Source organism: Daphnia pulex, chromosome 10 (genome assembly GCF_021134715.1).
Source record: "Daphnia pulex isolate KAP4 chromosome 10, ASM2113471v1".
Classification (NCBI taxonomy): Eukaryota; Metazoa; Arthropoda; class Branchiopoda; order Diplostraca; family Daphniidae; genus Daphnia; species Daphnia pulex.
In genome coordinates this window covers 13,912,072-13,935,077 of record NC_060026.1, presented here as the reverse complement: position 1 = coordinate 13,935,077, position 23,006 = coordinate 13,912,072, and the positions used below count along the sequence as shown (strand labels likewise).

The 23,006-nt window shown below is 43.5% G+C and overlaps 3 protein-coding genes across 6 annotated transcripts; 1 reads left to right on the top strand and 2 right to left on the bottom strand.

Moving 5' to 3' along the window:
• Positions 1–618: 618 nt before the first annotated feature.
• Positions 619–2,215, bottom strand: LOC124203780 (retinol-binding protein pinta-like). Its single transcript, XM_046600628.1, has 6 exons — positions 1,983–2,215; positions 1,759–1,918; positions 1,423–1,681; positions 1,231–1,338; positions 1,057–1,162; positions 619–987 (listed from the first exon to the last, which is right to left on the bottom strand). Exons 1-6 carry the CDS (start codon positions 2,149–2,151, stop codon positions 833–835), a joined length of 957 nt encoding a protein of 318 aa, XP_046456584.1. The 5' UTR covers positions 2,152–2,215; the 3' UTR covers positions 619–832.
• Positions 2,216–3,451: 1,236 nt separating this feature from the next.
• LOC124203779 (beta-1,4-galactosyltransferase 1-like) lies at positions 3,452–5,535 on the top strand. Its single transcript, XM_046600626.1, has 4 exons — positions 3,452–3,996; positions 4,057–4,317; positions 4,378–4,573; positions 4,633–5,535. Exons 1-4 carry the CDS (start codon positions 3,753–3,755, stop codon positions 5,009–5,011), a joined length of 1,080 nt encoding a protein of 359 aa, XP_046456582.1. The 5' UTR covers positions 3,452–3,752; the 3' UTR covers positions 5,012–5,535.
• Positions 5,450–21,959, bottom strand: LOC124203777 (synaptogenesis protein syg-2-like). Of its 4 annotated transcripts, none has more exons than XM_046600622.1 (14): positions 21,570–21,959; positions 17,641–17,773; positions 16,959–17,251; positions 16,458–16,565; positions 15,867–16,163; positions 12,738–12,889; positions 12,268–12,487; positions 9,986–10,116; positions 9,198–9,357; positions 9,039–9,133; positions 8,847–8,957; positions 7,220–7,661; positions 6,228–6,485; positions 5,450–6,148 (listed from the first exon to the last, which is right to left on the bottom strand). In XM_046600622.1, exons 1-14 carry the CDS (start codon positions 21,796–21,798, stop codon positions 5,907–5,909), a joined length of 2,871 nt encoding a protein of 956 aa, XP_046456578.1. In that variant the 5' UTR covers positions 21,799–21,959; the 3' UTR covers positions 5,450–5,906. The 4 variants fall into 4 exon arrangements, with proteins under 4 accessions (XP_046456578.1, XP_046456579.1, XP_046456581.1 ...); XM_046600623.1 differs by having other exon boundaries at positions 8,850–8,957; XM_046600625.1 differs by lacking the exon at positions 21,570–21,959 and adding an exon at positions 19,485–19,541.
• Between the last annotated feature and the right edge of the window lie 1,047 nt (positions 21,960–23,006).

Below are 23,006 nucleotides of genomic sequence, written 5' to 3'. Positions count from 1 at the left end.
AAGATACGAACAACAACAACATAACAAATATCGATCTACAGACACTTTCTCTTTTTAAAAATCAAAGCAAATTCTCAAGCCCAGACTGAATAGCTAATAGCTATTTAAAAAATCTCTGTACGTCTCTTTCACTATTGCAAAATGCAGTGGATGAAAAAACTTGGAACATTTTGGAATAATGTAAGGATATAAGAGCTGGCTGCTATACGTATGCACATAAGAAACTTGTTTTTCCGGCTTGATCTCGCTCTCGCTCGGAATCAGTGCAGTGTCTTGTTTCCAAGCAAGATAAAAAGTCATCACAGCTCAAGTTCGTTCAGTATGAACTGTAGTTTGTATACACACAGTCACGCGGTGCGTTGGGTTACGTGATATCATTGGGTCTGTAGACTTCCTTAGATATTGCACATATAAGACCGCGTGATAAAATTTGAAAATATGCAAAGTATGTACTGTGCGAGGCATTAAGGTACACGTCAGCCAAGTTTTGATGGGTACAAGATAATAGGAACAAGGAATACGTATCATAAACATTTGGACATAAAGGAGAATTGATATCTACTTAAAGGGACCTTTGTTCTATACAACAGATGATAAACTGATTTATTCGATTTCATGTTTCGGATTAAATGATATGTATTTAATATTTGATCACCAGCGTTATTTGACATTCGACATATTGACATAGATTTTGATGGAACACGAATTATTGTTGTTTTATTATCATTATTTTCACACGGTGGAAACAAATAATTTCTATACAAAATCCCCCTAAACGTATACACAACGAAGAAATAAACATATACAATATATTTTATTATGAAGACAGAAATTAATCGACGTTGAGTTTGCGGAATGATCCTTCGATGCCGAAAATATCTTGGGCCGTCTTAGCTTTGCCCGGTCGTCGCGACTCGTCCACGCGCAGATTTTTCTCCGATTCCATCAGGAAATCCCTTTTCTCTTCGACTTTTTTCTTCCACATATCTGTTGGCATTTAAAACAATTCAGTTATCTCTATGTTTGACTATATAGCAAAACATCAGTTAATTTTACCTGTGAGTTCGGCAATTGACATTCCATCGCCTCCGTAATCCTTGGGGAGAATCTTACGATCGATGTCTTGGTAAAGGGATTCCATATTGGGACCGTGAACCTTTAACTGTAAATTAAAGGAGTAAGATTGAATTAATAATTCAGAATAAAACCAAATCAAATTTTGTTTTATACCCTTTGCTTCATTTTATCGTTGATGAAGTTGGTCATGACATTGTGAACCGTTTGAAACACGGAAGTCGTTCGAATAAAGTGGATCGTTTTCGGACTCAACGGAGCGCTCTGATTGGCAGAAAAAATTGAAACAAATTAAAAAACAAAATTCAAAACTATTATACCGCCAATAATTATACCAATGATACATACCTGCAGGTAATACATGTGTTTTTTAGTCAAGGAGAGCGGCCGCTGAGTGAAGTGGTTCAGTGTGAAACCTTCGCAATCGTAGATGATGACCATTCCGCTAACGAACAATTGCTCATCGTTCTGCACCATGACGTCAGAGATCATGAAATTGGCCTTCTCGATGTCTTCCGGCTTGTGGCGGAAAGGATCGTAGCATCCCGGCCGCATGACGATCACTTTTCTGCCGTGCTGGTCGTAATCAGGCAAAGGTAGGAACGATCTGGATGGACATAATTATAAAATATAACAACATTTTATAGCGTTTAACATTTAAGTCTATATTATAGTAGTGCTTACCCGCAGGCAAGAGCGGCTTGAATTTGCGGCTTGAGCGGATCCCATCCGGCGAAGAATTCCGGCAAGGCCGTCCTCAACGTAAACATCAAATCCATTTTAGTTTTCATTTTCTCCAGACTGTACTTGCAGCCCCGAGCAAAACAGATAATGCCATAGTCGTCTGTAATAAACGTCAATAATTATAATCTAATTAATTAAAACAACCAATTAATTCCTATACATACCCATGCGGATGCGTTGCAAATGCGGCTGCTGCGCCACCCATTGGCGGATGATTTCAATCACCTGTTGCCTGCGCTCCTCATCTTCGCCCAATTCGCATTGGGCCTTCTTCAAAAGCGCCGGGCTCAGTTGAGTTTCAAACGGTTTGGTGGTGACAGTTGTAACTCCCATGCTGCTGCTGCTGCTGGTGATGAATATAATTAAGACACGTCGGTATGATACGAATGAAACTTAACAGAAAAATCAGTCGCTTTTATACACAAAAACAATCGACTGGATGAGAGACACAGACACAGCTGAGCTCGGCTTATCTCGACCAGTGCACACAGCACACACACATGTTTGTCTATAGATGACGTCGTCGTCGACGCTGTGGATAGACTGGCTGGGACGTGAGCAAACAATTAGTTGATTTAATCGCCCGCCGCCGCCCATCTCCCGTGTGAACGTGTTCAAAAATCTCATGTCAAATTCACATGTGGGGGGAGCAGGAGCTGCTCTGCCGTCGGGTCCGCGATTTAATCTTTAGATCGTCTTTCGCAGCACGTCTCACTCAAGGCCTCAAGCAAAGGTTATTAAGAGTTGACGTTAATTGATAATCAGCAGCACTCGAAGACCCCCTGCTTGTTTGTTATTTTGATTTTTTTGTATGTAATACCCAACGACGTTTACGTCACAAATGCACAATTGATGTAAACGAAATCTCAAGATAAAGATCGTACATATCGTGACTTAACTCCTCCAATCAATCGAACTATATCTATTGCTGTTCTATTGTTTTGGTGTTAACGTCACTGTGGTGTTACAGCAGATTCCTGTTCTCTATTGATGTCTTATACAACGGTGAGTTTCGGCATATTTAATTGAAATGATTGGAAGTTTGGAACTTTTAATATAGAAACTTTTGCAGACAGTAAGAAAAAGTTGACAAGAGAAATTCAATTTAATTTATCGATCGTACGTTTTCCCATGGGAATTCTGAATTTCTGCATCACGGCTGAAATGGAGCTCTATAGACCAATTTTAAATAAAGGCATTTTCTCATTTGCAGAGCCTTTGACTGTATTTTGGCGTGCGCCGTCGCCGTTCATATGGGCGTCGTCATTCAGTGAAAGCAGTCATCGTCATATATATACTATATGTAATCCGCTTTATAATTTCCTTGTTGATACAAAACGTCAAACCCGTTTCCCAACAGCAATGGCCATAGAAATCCAGGCCGGTTCTATAGCAGCGCTAATTCTAATCACTCCTTCTTTGTTCAATCCTTCATATTTCGATTTGCGTCGAGAGGAGCAGCGCAAATCGCACCAACAGCTGTTTGTGATGACGTCTATATTTGGTATAACGGAATAAATTTGAAATTTTTGGCGGGTTATTTACTGGACCCGTCAAAAATTAAAAAAGGAATTACTAACGATGCAGGATTGCAGGTACACATTTATTCGCCTTGAGCTTCCAGAAACACCGTTATAGACTGCTGAACCTTGTGAAAATATGTACTGGACGACGGGCATAACACCCAGGGTATTGACCCGGAGGGCGAATATACTATTCATCATCGCTCACATTGCAGCCCTTTTTGGCTCATCCAACCATGCATTTATTTCGTTATAACTATGCAGTATAGGTACGCGTGAAGGGCATTCTGAGCTTGAGCAATTTTTTCGGTCTGGAGAAAAAAAAAAGTAAAAAGTAAAAATATTGTAAGTTCTTTTGCCCTTGACTGGTTGCTGTTGGTATTTTATGGTATAGTTTAGTCGTGTGTCAGCATGTTGCCAAGAAGCCCGCACTTCATTTCGATGAGCATTTCCCGTGCTGTCATTTCCAGTTTTCTGTTATTGGCCGTGTCATTTTATTTCTACGCTCATTACACGTCAAATGCTGCTGTCAATGGTGTCACAACTTCGTCCATCTTCCACCCCGAAGATCCTAGTTCACAGACAGCTCAATCGAATGGCCATCCTGATGGGCAAATAGCCCAGCAACCGTGTCCGCAGGTTTCACCTAAACTTAGTAAGCGATGCTTCAACTTCACTTTTATCAGTGACAAATCGTAAATTGTTAATTGAACAGCTGGATGGACAAATTTGTCTTCGGAGGCGATGGCCGCCATCCTTCAAGAGGATCAAATGACAGTCGAATCGAAGATGGAAGCGGCCGGATTGAAAATGGGCGGAAGGTATCAGCCGGAGAATTGCCGTTCACCGCACAAAGTGGCCATCGTCGTTCCGGTGCGCGACCGGAAAGATCATTTGACCGTTTTCCTGCGCTACATGCATCCGTTCCTCCAGCGGAAGCAACTCGATTACATCATCATCGTCGTCGAACAGTCTGGTATAATAGTAAAATTACTAGAGTAATTTTTAAAAATGGCTAATGAGTTACTTTTAATAGACGGTTTGCCATTCAACCGAGGGATGTTGATGAACGTTGGCTTCAAAGAAGCTCAGTTATTAAATGAAACATTCGATTGTTTTATCTTACACGACGTTGACATGCTGCCGGAACACGACGGCAATCCTTACACCTGTCCGGAAGTCGGAAAGCCTCGCCAAATGGCATTTGCCCTGGATTATTTCAAGAATTATTCGTAAATTGCTTGTTAATAATTATTTAAATATTAATTCAGATGGAAATGAATAATTACAGGTCGGTTGGCGAGGGCTTTTTCGGGGCCGTGACCGCCATATCGGCGGATGATTTCGGACGGATCAACGGATTGGCCAATTCTTTCTGGGGTTGGGGCGGCGAGGATGAAAACTTTTATCACCGCGTCGTCTCGCAACATCTGAAAGTCGTCAGGCCGTTTAACGGCCAGTCGTCCGTCCTCGTTCACTACAAGATGCAGTCGCACAAAAGAGCTGTGCCCAGTCCCAACCGGCTCGACGTCATGAAGGAAGGTTTCAATCGTTTCAAAACAGACGGACTGGTTAATCTTCGATACAAGATAATCGATTATCAATCAAAATTACTTAACACTCACATTCTTGTCGATTTCCAACGTGATAACGTCACCGTCGCATCATAATTCTAGGCAAACGTAATTTGCTTTTGTTCTGTTTTGTTAAATTGTATTAATGTAATCAAAATAAATATTACCGGTGATTTACAATCAAAGAAAATGTGAGACCAAAGTTTTCGTTTTGGATATGGGACGAGGTGTAACGCAGTTTGGACAATTTTTGAGTTCCCACCTCGTCACGTTGTCAAAAGTTTATCGTACCATCTCCCTAAAAAACGGTAACTTTTTTTTCAGACCCCTTCCCTTTATTAAAAATAAAATAAATTTTTCACGCTTTGCCTTCCATTTCCTCTTTTTTCATTCCGTCCAATTTCCTACCCCTCCCGTAATTTTCAATCGTTACAAAAAGTAGCTACTTCCCTTCCTCCTCTAAACGTGTGACGTCGTTTACAAGAAAATACCATACTAGTTGTAACGGATAAAAGTACTAAAGAATGGCTGTCCTGCCATTGAAAGCCGATTTTATTATTCTGCATATTCATATGCCGGTCATGTAATTTTGTAATAGCGAACAGGAAAAGAAAAAATATGTAAATCAATTTGGCCATTTGAATAACATCAAGAAAACATACGACTTATTTAGTGTTCCATCCGGAGTAGTATATATGAGATGAGATACATGAATCTTTCGAGCAATCTTATCCTATTATATCAATCATAAGATTAACCATCACAGTTCACAGAGTAAGGGCAATATAAATAATTCGAATGTCGAATGTAATTTAAAATATTTTACAATTACACGTAAATATGTACAGGCAATAAATGAAAACGTATCATGTTTGGAGCATGTGATATTGAAGGAAAAGGAGACGATTTTTAAAATTGAGAGATTAGAATTGGTCAATATTTTGTCTATACCCGACATCCGATTCGCGCCTCATAGTACTTCCAACGGAAGTCAAATGGAAGTTTCAGGAATTTCATTCTGTCGGTGCGGCGTTTTGATGGTGACGACCTCGATGGCGTTGGCACCAACAGCCGCCGACGAAATGTAATGAGGCGATGGATGATGATGGCCGTTATAAGACGAGAAGGTGCGGTCGGTGGTCATCCGTGGCTGCTGGCCCACTGCGGAATTGTTATTCCGGTGATTCCATTGTGTGGCTAATTCTGGTTGATGCGCCAGTTGCTCTTCCTGCGCTGTTTATTGGGCACAATGTAATTGAAATTGAATTCCTTATCGACTGGATGGATGGACAATAGATTTCCCAACAATTACCGGAATGGCCGTTGATGAGAATGTCGGGATTCATGTCCGGGTCGTTTGGACGGTGATGACTGGTCGATTTCACGGCGGTTTTGTCTTCTCGGATGTTGTTGCTGCCGTGCGGATGTTGACGGGTCGGATGGTTTTGATGACTTTGTTGATGGCGAAATCTGGCCGTCAAACCGATGGCGATGCAAATCATCAGGACCGAGGCGGAGACGCCGCTGGCGATGCCCAGGACCGATCCCAGATCCGTCGTTTCCATTATGACTGGAATAAACAACAAAATGGAAACATGACGAAACCGGAATGAATTGGTGATGAGAAGCATCAAGGAAAGGGAGTCTCCGTTTTTGGTTGTGAATTCCTCCAGCCCGGTGACATTTTGAAAAGGGATGAAACAAACTGGTCCGGATGAGAACTGAATGGCGGATGCGCTCCACAAAAGAAGTTGTAGGGAGTCTCGTGGGAAATCTTAAAAGGTAAAGTTTCCCTCCAGCAGCTGAGAATATTGTAGAGGACGTCTGAACTAAAGAACCTTAACAGCAGCAAATGGCACTTTGAGGTTGTTGAAAGTGCCGCCCCTATTCCAAAGTGCTGGGCTGAATTGGCTGATGCCTCCCGACGTCCATCTCATCTCGTGCAAGTCACCGGCAGAGGCGGAGGCGGCAGAAACCGCAATATTTATGGAAGGAAACCCCCGGCGGAATTACTCCGGCAAAGGCATTTGATCATGTTTCATCATGCAACACAGTCAAAGACAAGTTGAGTTGGCACTTTGCCACTCAACTCTTTTCCAGCCTCACCCAACTTGAGCTGTCAAACTTGCGAGACCAAGAAAGTCAGCCGGAATGACTGCGGGCGGAAGCGGGAAAGGCAACTATATAAATATTGAAGTTTCGGTTCGCAGAAATCTGCTGGAGATCGCGTGATCGATATAATTTGGGAGCGCTAATCTGCCAAATAACGGCCAAATGTTTCATTGTTTCGATTGTTTCATTCACCTGTTTGTTTGTCGGCGATTTTGATGGTGTACGCCTCCAACGGGACGAGGGCGGACCTGCCGCGCGGATTGAACGCCGAGACTTGGATGAAAAGTTTGAGGCCAGACTCCAAGTTGCCGACCCGCAGATGCGGATAGCGTCCGGATTTGTTGTAGAGGAGAACGGCCGATTGCGTGTCGAAGATTTCGAACTGAAATTGTTGCGACTGGCCGCCGTCGAATCCCGGCCGACACCAAACTTCGATGGCGTCGGCCGTTTGGTTGACGACCGAGCAGTTGGTCGGCGGATCGGGTCGCACTCCGAGGAAGATGCGGTAGACGCAAGGATCGCGCTGTTCGCCAATGTCGTTGCGGGCCCAGCAGAGGAGACTCCCGTAGTCCCGGTCCGATTGCGGCGAATAGGAGAAGACGCTGCCCTGCTGCACCACCTCGTCAGCACCTTCCTGCAATTGGCGTAGAATTGTATACGTTTCATTTGAATGTGTTTGACATCAAGTTTAATGGCATAGAAAAAACAATGTCCAATTTAATAGATAAAGATATAGTCACATGGGATTAGGCAAAATATGTTTTTCTTCTTCCGGATTGTTCACGCACCACTTGCTTTCAGGGAAATTGGTTTCAGCTTTTAAAATATAAATTTTATGGGCGGATGGAAATGGCTGGTACAAGAAAAATAAATCAACTGACTGCTGACCGGAACACCCGAAAATGATTGAAATGGACTTTGTTTGCCCGTCTCTTTTCCCAATAAATCTCGATACAAAAAATGTCCGTCTGATATTCTCCTCCCCTTCATTGGGTGCGGTCGCTCGGCTGAATGAATAAGTTGGATGAAGAATCAGTGGACGCTCCTTGGGGAGCATTGGGACGATGTAATAACGTGATGGTCAGGAAAGGGATCAACAAATCCCAGCGCTGCACAGAGTCTCTTCAGATGAGATTTCAGACGTCGCTGCTCAATGCGCGGCCTCGGTCATAGAAAAAGACGGACGACGAGGCCAGCAGACACATTTCCGGCTGCGCATTTACGTGACTGGGATAATGTCGAAAGGGTTGCCGGATATTGATGGGGGGAGTGTGGCGGATTGCGAATGTAAATGCGATTGAAGGTTTTGACACAAGTCCATCTGGGCCACTGTGATCCGTCGCGGCCTCTTTTCGTCTTTTGTTGTTGCCCCACGCCCATCAGCCGCTCGTTCGTTGGTTCGTTGGTTCCGTCATGAAGAAATCGAAATGCGACAAACGCGGGAATCAATAAAATGGAAACTCATTTCGGTGATGGATAGACGCGCCGATGGCAATCGAAACGCATTCCAGTGGATGGATTTCCATTATGCAAATCGACACGAGCGAATCAATTCACATCGCGAGAAATTGACGACGGCAAATTGGGCGCCATTTTTCAATCACTTTGAAAAACCGATGAGAAGAGCGATGGGAACGAGAACAACTTCCAGAATCAAATGGGAATTTTAGTATTTTGATCGATCAATGGATGTGGCGGAATCTTCGACGCCTGTACTTTCTCCAATTGGAATTGTTTCCATCCGATCGATAATTCCCCGCCACATTTTTAAATTGCCATAGAAAATTTCAAAATGAAATTCTGCGAGAAATTGACGTACCACCTCGGTGTGGGTGTTGATCAGTTGCGTCATAAGTGTCGGATTGACGGTCAGTTCGGTCATCTCGGACGACGACGACGACGTGTTAAACGCCCATCGGTGCGAATTCGCCTGTCGTTCCAAATTGAAAAATTCATTTTATTTAAAATAATTTCATTCGTGTAGATTTGAAATATCCAATAATTTATTTACCGGCGGAATGGCGTCAGTTTGGCATCGGACGACGGCCGTCTCCTGTTTGGCCACCCCGTAGAGAAATTTCTGATTGGGCCGGCAAATCGGCTGATCTGCAATTTGACAATCGATCAATAAAAGAGAGGCGATTGAATTTGATCGGGTGCTGCCACTTACACATGACGCGAAGTTGGACGGTGTTGCTGAGTCCGGTGCCTTCGGTGTTGATGGCCGTGCAGGAGTAGCGGCCGGAATGCAAACGAGAGACACGCCGGATGACTAAACTTTGCTCCACCATGAGGACCCCGGCGGATGAATTTTCACGCACATTTTGACCCTGTAGGATTCATTAGTAGAGATAACATAACATAACATTTTACGGAAAACTAATTCATTTGCTAATCTAGTAATCTAAATCATCATTTCAATTAAAAGTGACAAAAGAAAAAATTTTTTTTAGACTCAACTCAGATTCCTTGCACTTTTCGACTATTTTTGTAACGACAAGAAATTCAAAGTTCACGCGGTACAAAAGACGCAGTATAAAAGGTAACATCCAATTAAATTCGATTTTAATGGAACGGCAAAACTGAGGTATTCCCAGTGCATTGCATCGCTTTTATTATTATCCCATCCAGAACCCAACCAGCAAATAATAAAAAAGAGGAAAGAAAAACATCTCCGTTGTTTGTTGTACACGGAGAAGGAGCGACTCGATTCGAATAATAACAAGATCCTTTTGCGGTTCAGCGGAACAGAAAAGGGGAAACAAAATTTCCAATTTCCTTTGAATGGCAAAATCTTTTCATTCGAATGTCGGCGTCTATTTTTCACGTTTTCCTTTTGCCACCAGCAACAAGCAACTCGAGAGGATCGATACGCGTTTTAATAGGGGCGCCAATAAAAAATAACAACCGCCGCGATGAATATGCAAAAGAAAAACGAGGAAGAATTCATCCACTCACCTCGTGAGTCCACAGGATCCGATGCGGCGGCGGATTGCAGCGAATGCGACACTCGAAATAGACGTCGTTGCCCTCGACAATTGAATCCGGTTTCAAGTTGCGGCCCAGTTCCAGTTCCGCCGTCGGAGCAACTGACATTTGACACGGGGGGAAACAAAAGAATTTTAAAATCGCCAATTTGCATTTTTAGTCGGAAAAAAGGAAGATCCGGTTATTAAAGGATTGACAATCGTCACCCGGAAGATTAATCGGATGAAAGAGACTCCAAACCTCAGAACGGAAGAAAACGAAAGAAGAAAAAAATCCACCGGGAAAAAGAAAAGAAGAAAAAAGGAAATTCCGACGCCGAAAGGATCGGAAGATTGTCCTAATTGGAGTGCTGCTGCTTTTTGCTTCCGCCGCCGCCGCAAGAGAATCCGGGCCAAAAGATGAAATAAAAAAGACCGTCGTCGTCGACTGTGAAGACGCGACGTGATGCGCCGTCGACGGCTGAGAGCCGCCGCTGTGCTGTGAGTGGGAAGACGACGACGCCGAGAGCCAATCACACGCGCATTACCCACAGACACACACAGCAGAGACACAGAGACACGGGACAATATACAAAGGCTCAGCCCGAAATGTAATAGAGAACATGGCAGCATCCAGTCAATGCGGGAGCCAAGGAGCGGCGGTGGCAGTGCCGGAGGGCCTTGCCCGTCATCAGAGACGCTTCGCTTATTATCGACGTCGACATCATCAGCTGACGGATGGGAATGGCATCGGATTTTATCCATCGGCGCAATTCTTCTTGAAAAGTCAATGGCCATTCCATCCAGCGGTTGGGATTGGAGGTGAAAATGTTTGGGTTTCTGCCACGGGAATTCTTTCGTTCATTTTCTTGATCAACGGCATTTGATCGCATTTGATTAAAATGAAACCGACGGAGGTTTAATCGTCCGTTTGTCGCAGCAGATGCCGCCATGCCGACGCTGCGACACTGCGGAGTTGCAGAAGATTTTCCTTTTTCGTACGCTGTGAAATCTTTTAGGAAACGGCGGGATTCCGGTGACGCACGACCGACCCGATTTTTTGGGCCCCCGCCACCCTCGTCCTCGAACAGAAAATCCTCGTCGTCCCATTTTGTTTGTTCTATTTTTTCCTACTTTGTCATCGTCTCTTGTTTTGTTTGTCACCCAAAGACTAAACGAATAAAATGGGAAAGACGAGAGGATCTGCCAGTCCTTGGCGCTCCTTTTTGTTTATCGATCCATCAAGTACGTGAGAAACACAACGCCATTTGGCTGTTTGTTGTTGCAATAAATGTCGTCGTCGCCCCACCAGTTTCTTTCAATTCATTTTCTTCTCCTTTTTTCTCCTTTTTCTTTTTCGGTTTGTCGAGACTTTACTTTGGTGGTCGTGTCAAAGAGACTGGCAGGTTGACGTTTTTGTTGCAGGAGCAATCGAATCACACGACGACGACTGGCTCCTCATTTCCTCCGCCTTCCGGCCGACCCTCGCCAATTTCCCGATTTCTTGCAACCTATAACGTCCGTTCATCCAATCGATCCAGTTGCAATTACATAACGGCAGACACGTACAAGCACCGAGTCATTGAGACATTTGGAAACGAGCGGCAGCAAATAATTCGTTAATCCCTGGCAACTTTGATCAGCATCAGGATCAGATTTATCCCGTCCTGCAGCTGCTGGCCATTCGATCCTTTTGGGCGCATAATTCGTTTTTGAATGATTCGACGGACGGCGGACGTGGAATTAGCGTCAAAACGCCGACGCAGCTCATAAAGATAAGACGATCCTCCCAACACGGAACAAAAAAGTTATTAGTATCGGAATTTGCCCTGCGCCAGGATCCCCGCCGATTGGGATTTCCCGCAGTTCCCATTTCCGGCACATTTCCTCGTCCGCGTTCTGCTACACGAATCCCTGCTGGATGTCGTCTGATGTTGCAACCAGTTCACATCATCCAAAAGACGCCACCACATCTTGTTCCCTCCCCTGGTGTGTCGCGGGATTGGATTTCCCCTTTCCCTTTAGCGGATGAATGGAGACGGACGAAGACGGAAAAAATGAAACTCCCTCACGAAAAAGAAAAGAATCCGGCGCCATTTCCCACGACGCTGTCCCATTCCATTATTGAAAATCTCATCATCGCCAGTCGTCGTCGTCGTCGTCATCAGGATGAGTGTCTTTGTGTTGAGAGGAAGTGGGCGGAAGTGGATCGGTGTAAAAAACTTAAAAAACTAAAAGAAAAAAGGAAGAAGAAAAACGAAAGTTGGTTCTTACAATGGACGACAAGTTTTCTTCGAGTCTCCACCGACGACGGGAACGACAAAATCCTGGCCACCAAATGATTTTCCTCGTTGTCGCCTCTGCTGCTGACGTTGCGACTGGAGGCCGGAATCATTACCGGATTGAAGGCGGAGCAGATCAATTCGGCATCGTGATCCTTGGCCGACGGAATCAACTTCAATGTGCTCGTCGTGTTGCGCCCGTCCATCGTCACCTAAAGGGAAAAAGAAAAAGAAACGAGAAAAATGTTTTCATCATTCCAGTCACGTGCGGATTTGGGTGGATGGAAATGGTAATAATTCGGATCGCCAAATCCGGTCGGATGTAATCTCGTCTCTTCTTCTTCTTATGAGATTTGAAGCGACAAGGTGAATTTCTCTCGTTATAACTGTCGTTGCTGTTGCAATTAAGAAATTGGATGGACCAGGAAAAGGCAGGAAAAATTGGATGGACGATAATCTTACCCGTTCCGTTGCGGCTTGTTGCTGGATCGAGTGCAGGTACCAGTGAATGTTGGCCGAAGGACGGGATCCGCCAGTGGCGCATTCGATCGTGTAGGATTTTCCGGCTGAGAGAGGCTTCTCTGTTCCACTGATGGCCACCCATACCGGCCTCACTGCCAATCAAAAAACAAAAGGCGATCGGTGAATGTCAAACTAAAAATCATTTCACGGAATCGAATCAAAATGGCAATTTAAATTTTCCAATTGATTTTGGCCTGGGCAAGTCTCAGAATGTGAACAGGATATAAAACGTGCGATGACGAGGACGGTGAAAGCCTATTAGTTGATCTCCAACATCATTTCAGTTGAATAAAGCCTCTTAGCGAAGGTCCTATCCGCTTATCGACCCGTGAGCCTGTCCAAACCACTGAGCTCCTCTTACTCGGCCATTTCCTTTCCACAAGAGGAAAACATCGTCGTCGTCCTTCATACCCAATCGTCGTCAGCAATCGCCACAAATAACGGCGTGTACCAGTTAAGATTTTATCGGCTAGGCGCAATGATTGGTCAAGGAAATCCGCAAACGACGATTTATCTTTTGATGAGTTTCACGCCGAATCTGCTGTGGCGATAATCTTTTTTCCCAAGTGAAAGTTGATTGATTATAGGAGTTATTAGACAAGTTTCTTATCCCAAATTAAAAGAAATGTTGCACCCATAATTAAGCAGAAACCAGCGTCTAGGAGCGACAACGGCAAGGATTAGACATTTGATGAAAGGCGCATCTGCTTCATTTTCATTTTCTTGAATTTTACTTTTCGTTTTCTTATCCTTTTTCGTCATTATTTTACAGAAAAAGATCAAACAAATAAACTTAAAACTAATCACTATATAATGACTATTCACCACAGCCGAGTTGTGTGGGTTGTTCCCAACACCAAAACTTTGGCTGGACGTCATCCGCTCGGCTCATCCGACCTGAAATAACTTTACAACCCACTTGCAGCAAATCACATCCAAGGATCACGCCAATGAGCGATGGATTTCTTCCTTTTTCCCTTTTTTTTCGCCGACCGCAGTTGCATTGCAATGTTCGGCCACGGAAACTTGGCGGACGCCTTGATCCATGGCGTCGTCATCACTTTTCCTCCTCGCGCCATTCCAACAACTTTGGCGCGATGGACGTTTCGGAAAAAAACTTTTTCCCGTTGACTCTGGTCCGGCAATAATTTTATTCGCTTCAAGTTCTTGCAGTAATATTATCATCGTTACTTTTACTATACCGTAGTTTGAATCTGATCAAATTAATATCAGATCAATATCAGTCGAGAAAAGAATTTTTGAAATTTGCATCGAAATGAAATTTGATTAAATCCGAATTATCGATTCAGCTCTTTGGAATGCGAATGACGTGAAAAAGTTATGACGTTGGCCGACGCTTTTATGCGGTCACCATTCTTCCTTCTATTTTGTATTTTCTTTTTCGTCTATTCAATTGCGGCTATTAACGGTTACGTCAGCAGTTTACTTCATTTGTTAAATCGTAGGACAAGACAAATTCAAAATGGTAAACGACGACATGGCCCATTGGGTCGTTTCATGGCCGACAACTGCCGACTTTAGGAGACAATGGGCCACTTTTGCTTCTGTTTGAATTTCTTTGCCAAAGTTATTTTACCTCGAACGAACGAATGAATGAAAGTTTTATCCTACAAATACCAAGGGAATGACAATAACAACAAAAACAATAGGACCCTCCGAGTACGATGCGCATTCAAATATTTACTCGGATTTCTACTTTTATCGTTTCCTTTTTGCCAAAAGGAAGCGACGACAATGTTGTTCTTCTCTCTTTAAAAAAGAAAGAGCAATTTGAAATGGAATATTTATTCAGTGCATGGACTTGAATTGTCAACGAGAAAAGTGCAGGTCTCGTGACATGTCGAGTGCCAAAAGTGTTTCCGATGAGATGGGGGAAGTCAGTGGCGCATTCACAGCGAAGATGCGAGTGCGGCCAATAAAAAAAGAGAAAGAAAAAGAAATCAACGAACAAACTCCGAGGTGAATTCTCCTTTTCTTCTCCACAAAAGATTCACAACGAAAAGAGGCGCTGGGCATGTGAAGATAAGGGGACGCCATGCGCCACCGTATCTGTGCCAACGTGTGGCGTGTCAAATGCCAAAAAGTGTCGTCGGTCGTTTTGCATATAAATTTCATATCGAAAGGCCCAGTGTGTGGATACAAGCAAAGTCGCTCCCATAAAAATTGTCCCCCCCCCCTTACTCTGAAAAGCCCCGGTGGCTGTTCCGGTTTTCCTATTCAACTTTCCCAGTTGCATCCGCCGTAAAATACAATTGATACAACAGCCGCTGTCGCTCCGGCTCATCTTTTTATGAGGTGCACCTCCTTCAAAATGCGACGGCAGACGACGATACATAATGCAATGGACTATACAGTTCGGTAGCTACGTTGCGTGGGGATGATATCGCATGCCAGTCGTCTGTGCATATTATAAACGCGCTTCCCTATCCCCCTTCAGATTTTCCTATTTTATCCAAAGAGTCTGTCACGCCGGGCACAAAAGTTGGTGATATTCGCGTGCCCATCGCCACTTAAGTTGACGTCACGCGTCCGATATTGGCCCATGGCCCTTTGGCATGTCTGAAAAGGGCACTCCTCTTATGTACCAGTGGATTCCGGCTGCCTCTTGAGCGAATTCGGTTGGCGTTTGACTTTGAACGGACGTCGGCCGTGAATATTTATCGACTCGAAAGAAAAAATTTTTAAATTTAAAATGGACGACGTTTCATCCTGTTGGTGGTTGTGGGAATTCGTCGCTATTACTGGGACTTGACCGCACCATCCGCATATCAAATCCACCGGCCCAATGTTTGACTAAAGCGACGGCCATCATCGTCGAATCAAACGACGGACGGCAACGGATTAGACGGGACTTTTTATTCATGACACGGGGGATCAACGAGACCAGGATGTTCCCTTTGGTATTTATGTCATGTAGACGAGCTCTGATGGACAATCGGCTTAAAGTCCGCGAATGAACCAACTCGGGCGCAACGGACATCAACTTAAATATGACGATCATTTCAAAAGGTAAAATCTAAAAGGGATAGAAGATGAATAATGACTCACGATTGAGATCGAGTTGAACGCTGGAGACGATCGTGCTCTGCTGCTGTTGTTGTTGTCGGCTGTGATGCGGAGGTTGTTGTACGTAAGGGGCGATGGTCGGGTACGGCGTGTAGGTCGGCGTGTTGTTGCGGACGCCAAAGTAGTTGGACGCCTGGCACCGTAAAATGGCGTGCAGGTGGTGGCGTTGAAGTTGCGGAATCACCAGGACATTCTGGACGACATTCTCCGACGTGCCAATGTACGTGTGATCTACCAATTTGTTGTCCAACCACCAGCTCACTTCCGGACGTGGTCGACCTGTTTTCGTTCGTGCAAAACAGAAAACAGAAAATAAAATCCATCAGTTGACAATCACCGGGGAAAATGAGACACAAATCATCAGCGCAATGGAATTGTAACCCGAAACCCGTCGAGTCGTTGATTGTTGTGTCGTGTCTCCGTTTGTCCGTTTGTGCGGATGAGGCGGAAATTGATCGAGACTCGTCCGACAACAACAGCAAACGAATGAGCAGAGTGAACGAGTTGCTGCAATCAATGCCCGCATTGAGCTCAAAGACTCGAACGGGACTGATGAATGCCGACGTAATTCACCTCCAGTGACGATGCAATTGAGCGAAAGTTGAGCCCCTTCGTCGTAAGGGCCGATGACGGACGAGACTTGGCGATTGTCCTCGATGATGCGGATCTTTCCCGGCGGCACTAAACAAACAATTACAGGAAAAAATACAAATAATCAATTCTTTTGAAAATCATCCATCTTGTCGCCAATTTAGCAAAATCCTTTGTCTCTTTTGTTTCATCACTCCAAAATGGATCGATCGCTACAAGAATAATCCTCCCCACTCATTATTCCTGTTGTTCCCAGTGGGAGTCACAGGACTTGTTTGATTCCAAAATGTTAATGGTGAAACACAACTCCCCCCAACCTTCCTCTGCTACAACATCTCATTTACATAACACGACACGCATCTTCCTATCGATCGAGATCGGAGTGAACCAAATCTTTGGGCGTCGCATAGATCACAGACAACACGAAACATGAACAATTGTAATAACCTCAAGTTAGAATCAAGTTTAAATGTGAAATTATACCGACGACGGTGAGTTGGACGAGGACGTTGCGAGTTGGCGACCGACCAAAATCCACTCGGCACCGGTAAATTCCCTCGTCGTGATCGCCGACGTTATTCAATAATAAAAGAGCCTCCGGGTGACTGTCGAATTGGAAATGAACTCGACTGGCAGTTGAAGCAATTGACGACGTTTGTTGTTGTTGCTGCTGCTGATGTCCTTGTTGTTCCTGTTGTTGTTGCAGCAAAAGCATCTGACTGTCGTGTTGCGTCTGTTGTTGGCGGTAACTCTCCCGAGAACGACGAGCGTCGTACCTGTTTAATTCAACAATACATTACGCATATTGTTCCTTCAGTGAAGATTCACATTCGATTCCTATTACATGTTTGATTGGTAACGACAGGAATTGATTTTTCACGCAAATGGATTTCAAACTTGTGTGTCTGTTCAGGGACACACAAATGGGAAATCGCATGTGCTATGGCTAGTCCATCAGTTTATGACGTGAACTTCAAACGTCATAAATACGCACGTTGACCAGTCAAGTTAGACTTTGAATTGACTTCATTGGCCGCAACGGCAATTTCCACAATCATTTGTCCACACTCTTTACTGCAATTTGCCAATTGAATTATCAGCGAATCGGTGCAATTGCTAAAGCGACAACGAAAAAGTTGAAAATGAATTTGCGACTTCGACTTACTTGTAAATGGGGAAATCCGAGTTGTTCTTGTACCACAGGACGAGGTAAAGGGAATCGAGTGGCGGTGGGGAAATGTCACACGGCAACTCGGCTGTCCGGCCGCTCAACACCGACACCTTCTCCAATCTAACGGCTAAGGAATAAATTTGAAAAGAAAAGAATCAGAATCGATTGGAAAATTGCCAGGCGTCGTCACCACCATCAATCATCCATCGAATGGTGTTACAACAAAATCAAAGTGATTAATGGAGCGGTCAGATCCCCCAAAAGTTGCACACTTGCTTAATTGATTTCAGAGATTCTATAGACATTTTTGTAAGGATCGTTGGGATTTTGTGGGTTACAGATAAGAGAATTTTTTGAAAATGTTTTGGACGACTGAACCTATTTTCTCTCATCATTTCTGATGATGATGATGATGACGAACTTTCAAGGTTTGTGCGTTTAAAAATGTGTTTACAATGATCCTAAAATATTTCCTTATTACAAATGCAGACACGACCGAAAACTATCAGGAACGAAAAGTGTATCGTCCACGCAACATGAATTTCTCATTTCTGTTTTTGTTCCTCCCATTCGATTCGATCGAGGGGAATTTATAAAAGATAAGGCGGGATCGTTGATGGGAGGGGGAGATTCAAAGTTGATTTATTATCCAACGCATGTGGTGTATCAGACTAGAACATTCGATTCTCCATCATCGTAGAGCAAGAGAATAGATAAATATTCATTGCTCTTGTGCCAGTAAAATTTCGACGAGATCATAAAACCGTAAAATCTTTCGCAATCTGAACTGTTGGGCCCCTACATCGAACAAGACTTTGTTTACTGGTGATGGTAGGGTGGGGATTCATTGCTTCTCTTCTCTTTGTAGTTTGTAGTTGGGCGGTGCCATGGAAACGATAAGCGTAATAAAACAAATGCAGCTCAACAATATCCAATGCATAAACATACGACATAAACAAGTAGGGCGATAAAAGATGAAGAGAAAAGATGGTGGGAGTAGATCAATTTTGTCATGTACGTTCTACATCAGAATAGAAGTAAAAGAAAGATTATGAGTTGCCATTCACTTGAATTGGAAATGAAATTTCGTATCATCTTTCCGGAAAGAAATCTACTAAAAAATTTATTTGGACCTGATGGAAAACACCCACATCCACCTACACTTTCACTAGACAATTTGCATTACCGAATAATGGTCGACATGTAGGTATAGGGCTCTTTCACATCTGTTTTATTTAGCCGATTTATCTGGCAACGCAGCATGGCGCCGTCTTTTGGTAGGGCAAAAACGGGAGAAGAGGGAGAATGGGAGGACGCCCTCCTCCCTCCCATTCCTCCCATTCTCCTTCTTCTCCCCGTTTTTGCCCTACCAAAAGACGGCGCCATGCTGCGTTGCCAGATAAATCGGCTAAATAAAACAGATGTGAAAGAGCCCCATAGTGGGACGGAAATAGAAACAAGTGAAATTGGACGTTCATGACCATACCCAACGTTATTTTTGGTATCTTACTTGATTTCAACAAAACTCGCAAAAGGTTGACATGGACACATTGACATATCGAACGTACAACGCAACGTACAACGCAACCCACAGTACGCAATTGAAATTAAAATTTAATGGAGGGCTCGAGCACTTCTACCTACTGACGAATGCTTAGCAAAGACCTTTGGACGTGATGGTAATCATACAGTGACGAAGAGGGAATGTTAGGAAAGTGCAAAACAAGTTAAATGATAAAAGCGTGTGGGAGGGAGTCGAACGATGGACATCATTTTGGAGTGACAACTGACAAGCAAGATAACAAACAACAAATATAAGCTAGGAATGGAGAACTTACTCAATCTGGTTCATTCGTCGTGATACTCGTGAAAAAAGAAGCGCGAAAATGACCAACATGCTGTCCATCGAATTATATTACTAACAATGAGGAGTTCTGATTCTGTGATTCAGAGCAGTGTTGCAATTTGTTTTTATTCGAATCATTACATTAATAATTTTAATTTTAAAGTATTTCTGATTGAATTACTACTATAGAATCATGGCCAGTAAATTAATCCAATTAAAAAAAATATTTTTGAAATTCATCTAAAAAAAAATTATTTAACCATTGTCATTGTTAGAATTGCAACGCAGCTTCAGTTGAATTGAATAGAAGGGACGGGCCCTGTGAGCTGTGGCCTGTGAGATTCGTCGATGGAGCTGTGTGTTACATTTTCGCGCTTTTTTCATTCACGTGTTCAGTGTTCACGTCTGTGTTGACCATCAGTTGGACCACATAGCAGTTATGATCGAGTAAGTTTTTCATTTCTGTTAAGTTTTATATGTAGATTAAGTTGTAGATTGTAAGGGCTAGACTGTGAGGTAAGAGAGTTGCCTAATTTTTCGTAATGAGGAATGATGAGCGTGTGATGGCACAACAATGGACGAGTCGTTAAACTTCATTTACATTTTGGGTCCTGTTGAAAGTAGTCAAATACGTCTATGCATATAGTTAGATGAGACAATACGTTTTCAGTGGAATTTCGTACGTCTGAATCATTTAAATTTAAATAATGACTTTTAAAAAAGAATTCTAAAGGAAGTGATCAATAGGATTACTCACAAAAGTATCTTCTTGGGAGACCGAGACATTGAGACAACACATGTCCACTTGACTGCATGACTCCATTAGTTGTCCTTTATTCATCCCAAGTTTCAACTTTCAGTTTATTTTTGTACATAAAAGATCCTCAAACATCTAGATCCTTGACTTCTAAGTAGTTCGTGCTCTCCCGACAAACACGAATCAGTGCTGGAGCCGTCCGCTGTTTTGCATTTCTTACGATTTCTTATGTCTCGGATATCTGCCAATCTGCTGTGTCAGTGCCTTATTGATCGGCTCTTATTTTTTTATTGGAATTGTTACAACATTCACTTGACATTGTTGGATGATCTATTATTCATCTTTTGTAGTGATAGATTGTCGATACTACTACTTATGGTATATTATAACTTATTCGATCGATTGGGTCTAGATCTAGAGCTTTTCTGTCAGTTCAACGTGTAATCGGTTATGAAAGATCATAAAAGTTCATTCAAAAATCGGAAATGTTTAATTGACTAGACCACTCCTGTTACACAATTATACAGCAACGATGAAATCAATAATTCAGCAGGGGCACACTTTGTGGAAATCGTTCGTTCTTTCGCAGTTTTTACTCTGTGTGCGACAACATAGACACGAAGTAAACCTCATCGATTTTTTAAAAGGTCACCCAGAACGCGGGAGCCAGCGATGAGATCAATGGGTGTGATTTCGGCCAGGCGTGATACTTTTCTTTGTATGACATTCTTTCAGATCTAGTGGGATCGAAAAAGCCTCCAGAATGTAATTTCGTAAATTCACTCGAACACAGTGCTTCTTCTTCTTGAACGCAGTCTTTTCCTTGTATCTTTTCCATCCATTTCTTATTTGGATTGGATTGGATTTTATTTGTTGTGTCTATTTCTCATCATAGTGCGATATGATGGAATGTTATCGAGGAACTATCGGGAACTATTTTGAATTAATTTTGATTGTTTTTTATCAATTTATTTTCTTAGGAATATGGCGTCATCATATGGACTTTTTAAATCCTCTCCAGGAAGCTAGAAGGAAAGGGAAAGGAGGTGAATGGCCATTTGGAAATCGAGGATCAGAGACGCTACAGCTGCTGGATCATCTTCATCAAAAGGGACGCATCCAGCAGAAGATGCGGCCCATTCAGTCGCGAGCGGATGGAATGGAAAATGGACGCGCATTTCCTGCTGTCGTGTCGCCTTCAACAATCCGGCGCATCCAGCGATATGACCAGTCACTCAGCTGCTGCTGCTGCTGGACACCCACCGAGAGTGTAACAAAAGGAGTGAAAGAGACGGACGGACAGGCGGGAGAAGGACTCACATTCATCGTCGGAGGTGTCGATGCTGTTGGCGGCCGCCTCGTCGGATGACGGCGGCCGTGAAGAAATCGGCGCTGGACGCTGTGAATCTGCCGGGATGAGGAGCAGCGCCGATGACAACGACGTCGACGACGATTCGACCGTGAGGAGCGCAGCTACAAAAAGGTGGACCAGCACCAGCCTCGGGATCTTGGTCGGCAGTCTGACCGTTGGTCCATGATGATCCATCATCGACCCAGGCCACCGGAATTTGATCTCGCGACGTTAAATTTCCTGGCGACGGACGCCCAAATGTCCTGCACAGACCACAGGCGATCCGATGAGCTGCTGCTCCTGTTGTTGCACGAGGAAAGATCGATGGAGTCTATTCCGGATCGATCTCTCCTACTATACTATATATTGGCGATACAGAAACGGTAAGAATAAGAAAGTTTAGTTGAGATACTTTTGTATTTGAAACAAAGTTGGTTGTTTAAGACTAAATGTTTGAGATTACAAGGGTGATGTTGTCAGGGCAGAGCTCATCCTCATGAGCAACCGACTGCAATCAACAACTGTTGTAGAACCATAGACACAATTAATGTCGGCTAATGACTTATTTTGATAATGACTGCGGCCTGTTCTGATTGGTATCGTTCGTGATTATTCGATGATGAGAGTCTTAACAAAGTCCTTTGATGACGGTACTAAAACATTTTCTTTGATTTCCATTAAGTGAGGAGACAAAACCTTTACTGTGTCGCAATATGATGAAAGGAATTGCGACTTGATGGATTGTGCCCTGTGGCATCACTCATTAACTACCCCCAGTCCGTTGGCAGCTGTTTTGAAGGTAAGTTTCTCAAATCTAACTAGACTTTTTGAAATGAGCTCGTTTATTGCCATTGTCCTTCGATTGAGCAATAAGCGAATTACAGCGTAGCAACACCTTGGATGATGGTTGTGCTGAATTTTAGTCGGATACATTTCCATTAATCAGAAATGGTTATGCATCTGTTGAGCCGAGAGATCCTTTAATGGGAATTACAACTCTCCACTTTGGCCCAGCGAATTTCGCCCGCTTTCCTTATGCCCTTGTGTTATGGGCGTCTGATATTTACTTATACATAAACAACAACCAGGAACCATCACTGGGAGGGGCTGTTTTGAGCAACATCTGCACCGGCTGCAGTTTCGTGCAGGATCGCGTTGCTTTTACTCTGATGCGTCGTAATTGAATTTGCGCCTTTTTTTTTCCTTGGCAGAGCAACAGACATCCCGATCCCGTCTGTTGTAGGAACGTCACTCCTTGCGGCTCCTTGCACTTCGTTTTTCTATCGCACACAGTCTGTAAATCTTCTTATTTCGTTTTTCAACGGTCGAAGAAGTTATTGGCTCAGCTAAAGGTGAATTTCCCTTAAAAGAGCTCCAACAATATCAAGCCAATTTTGTTGCTATGG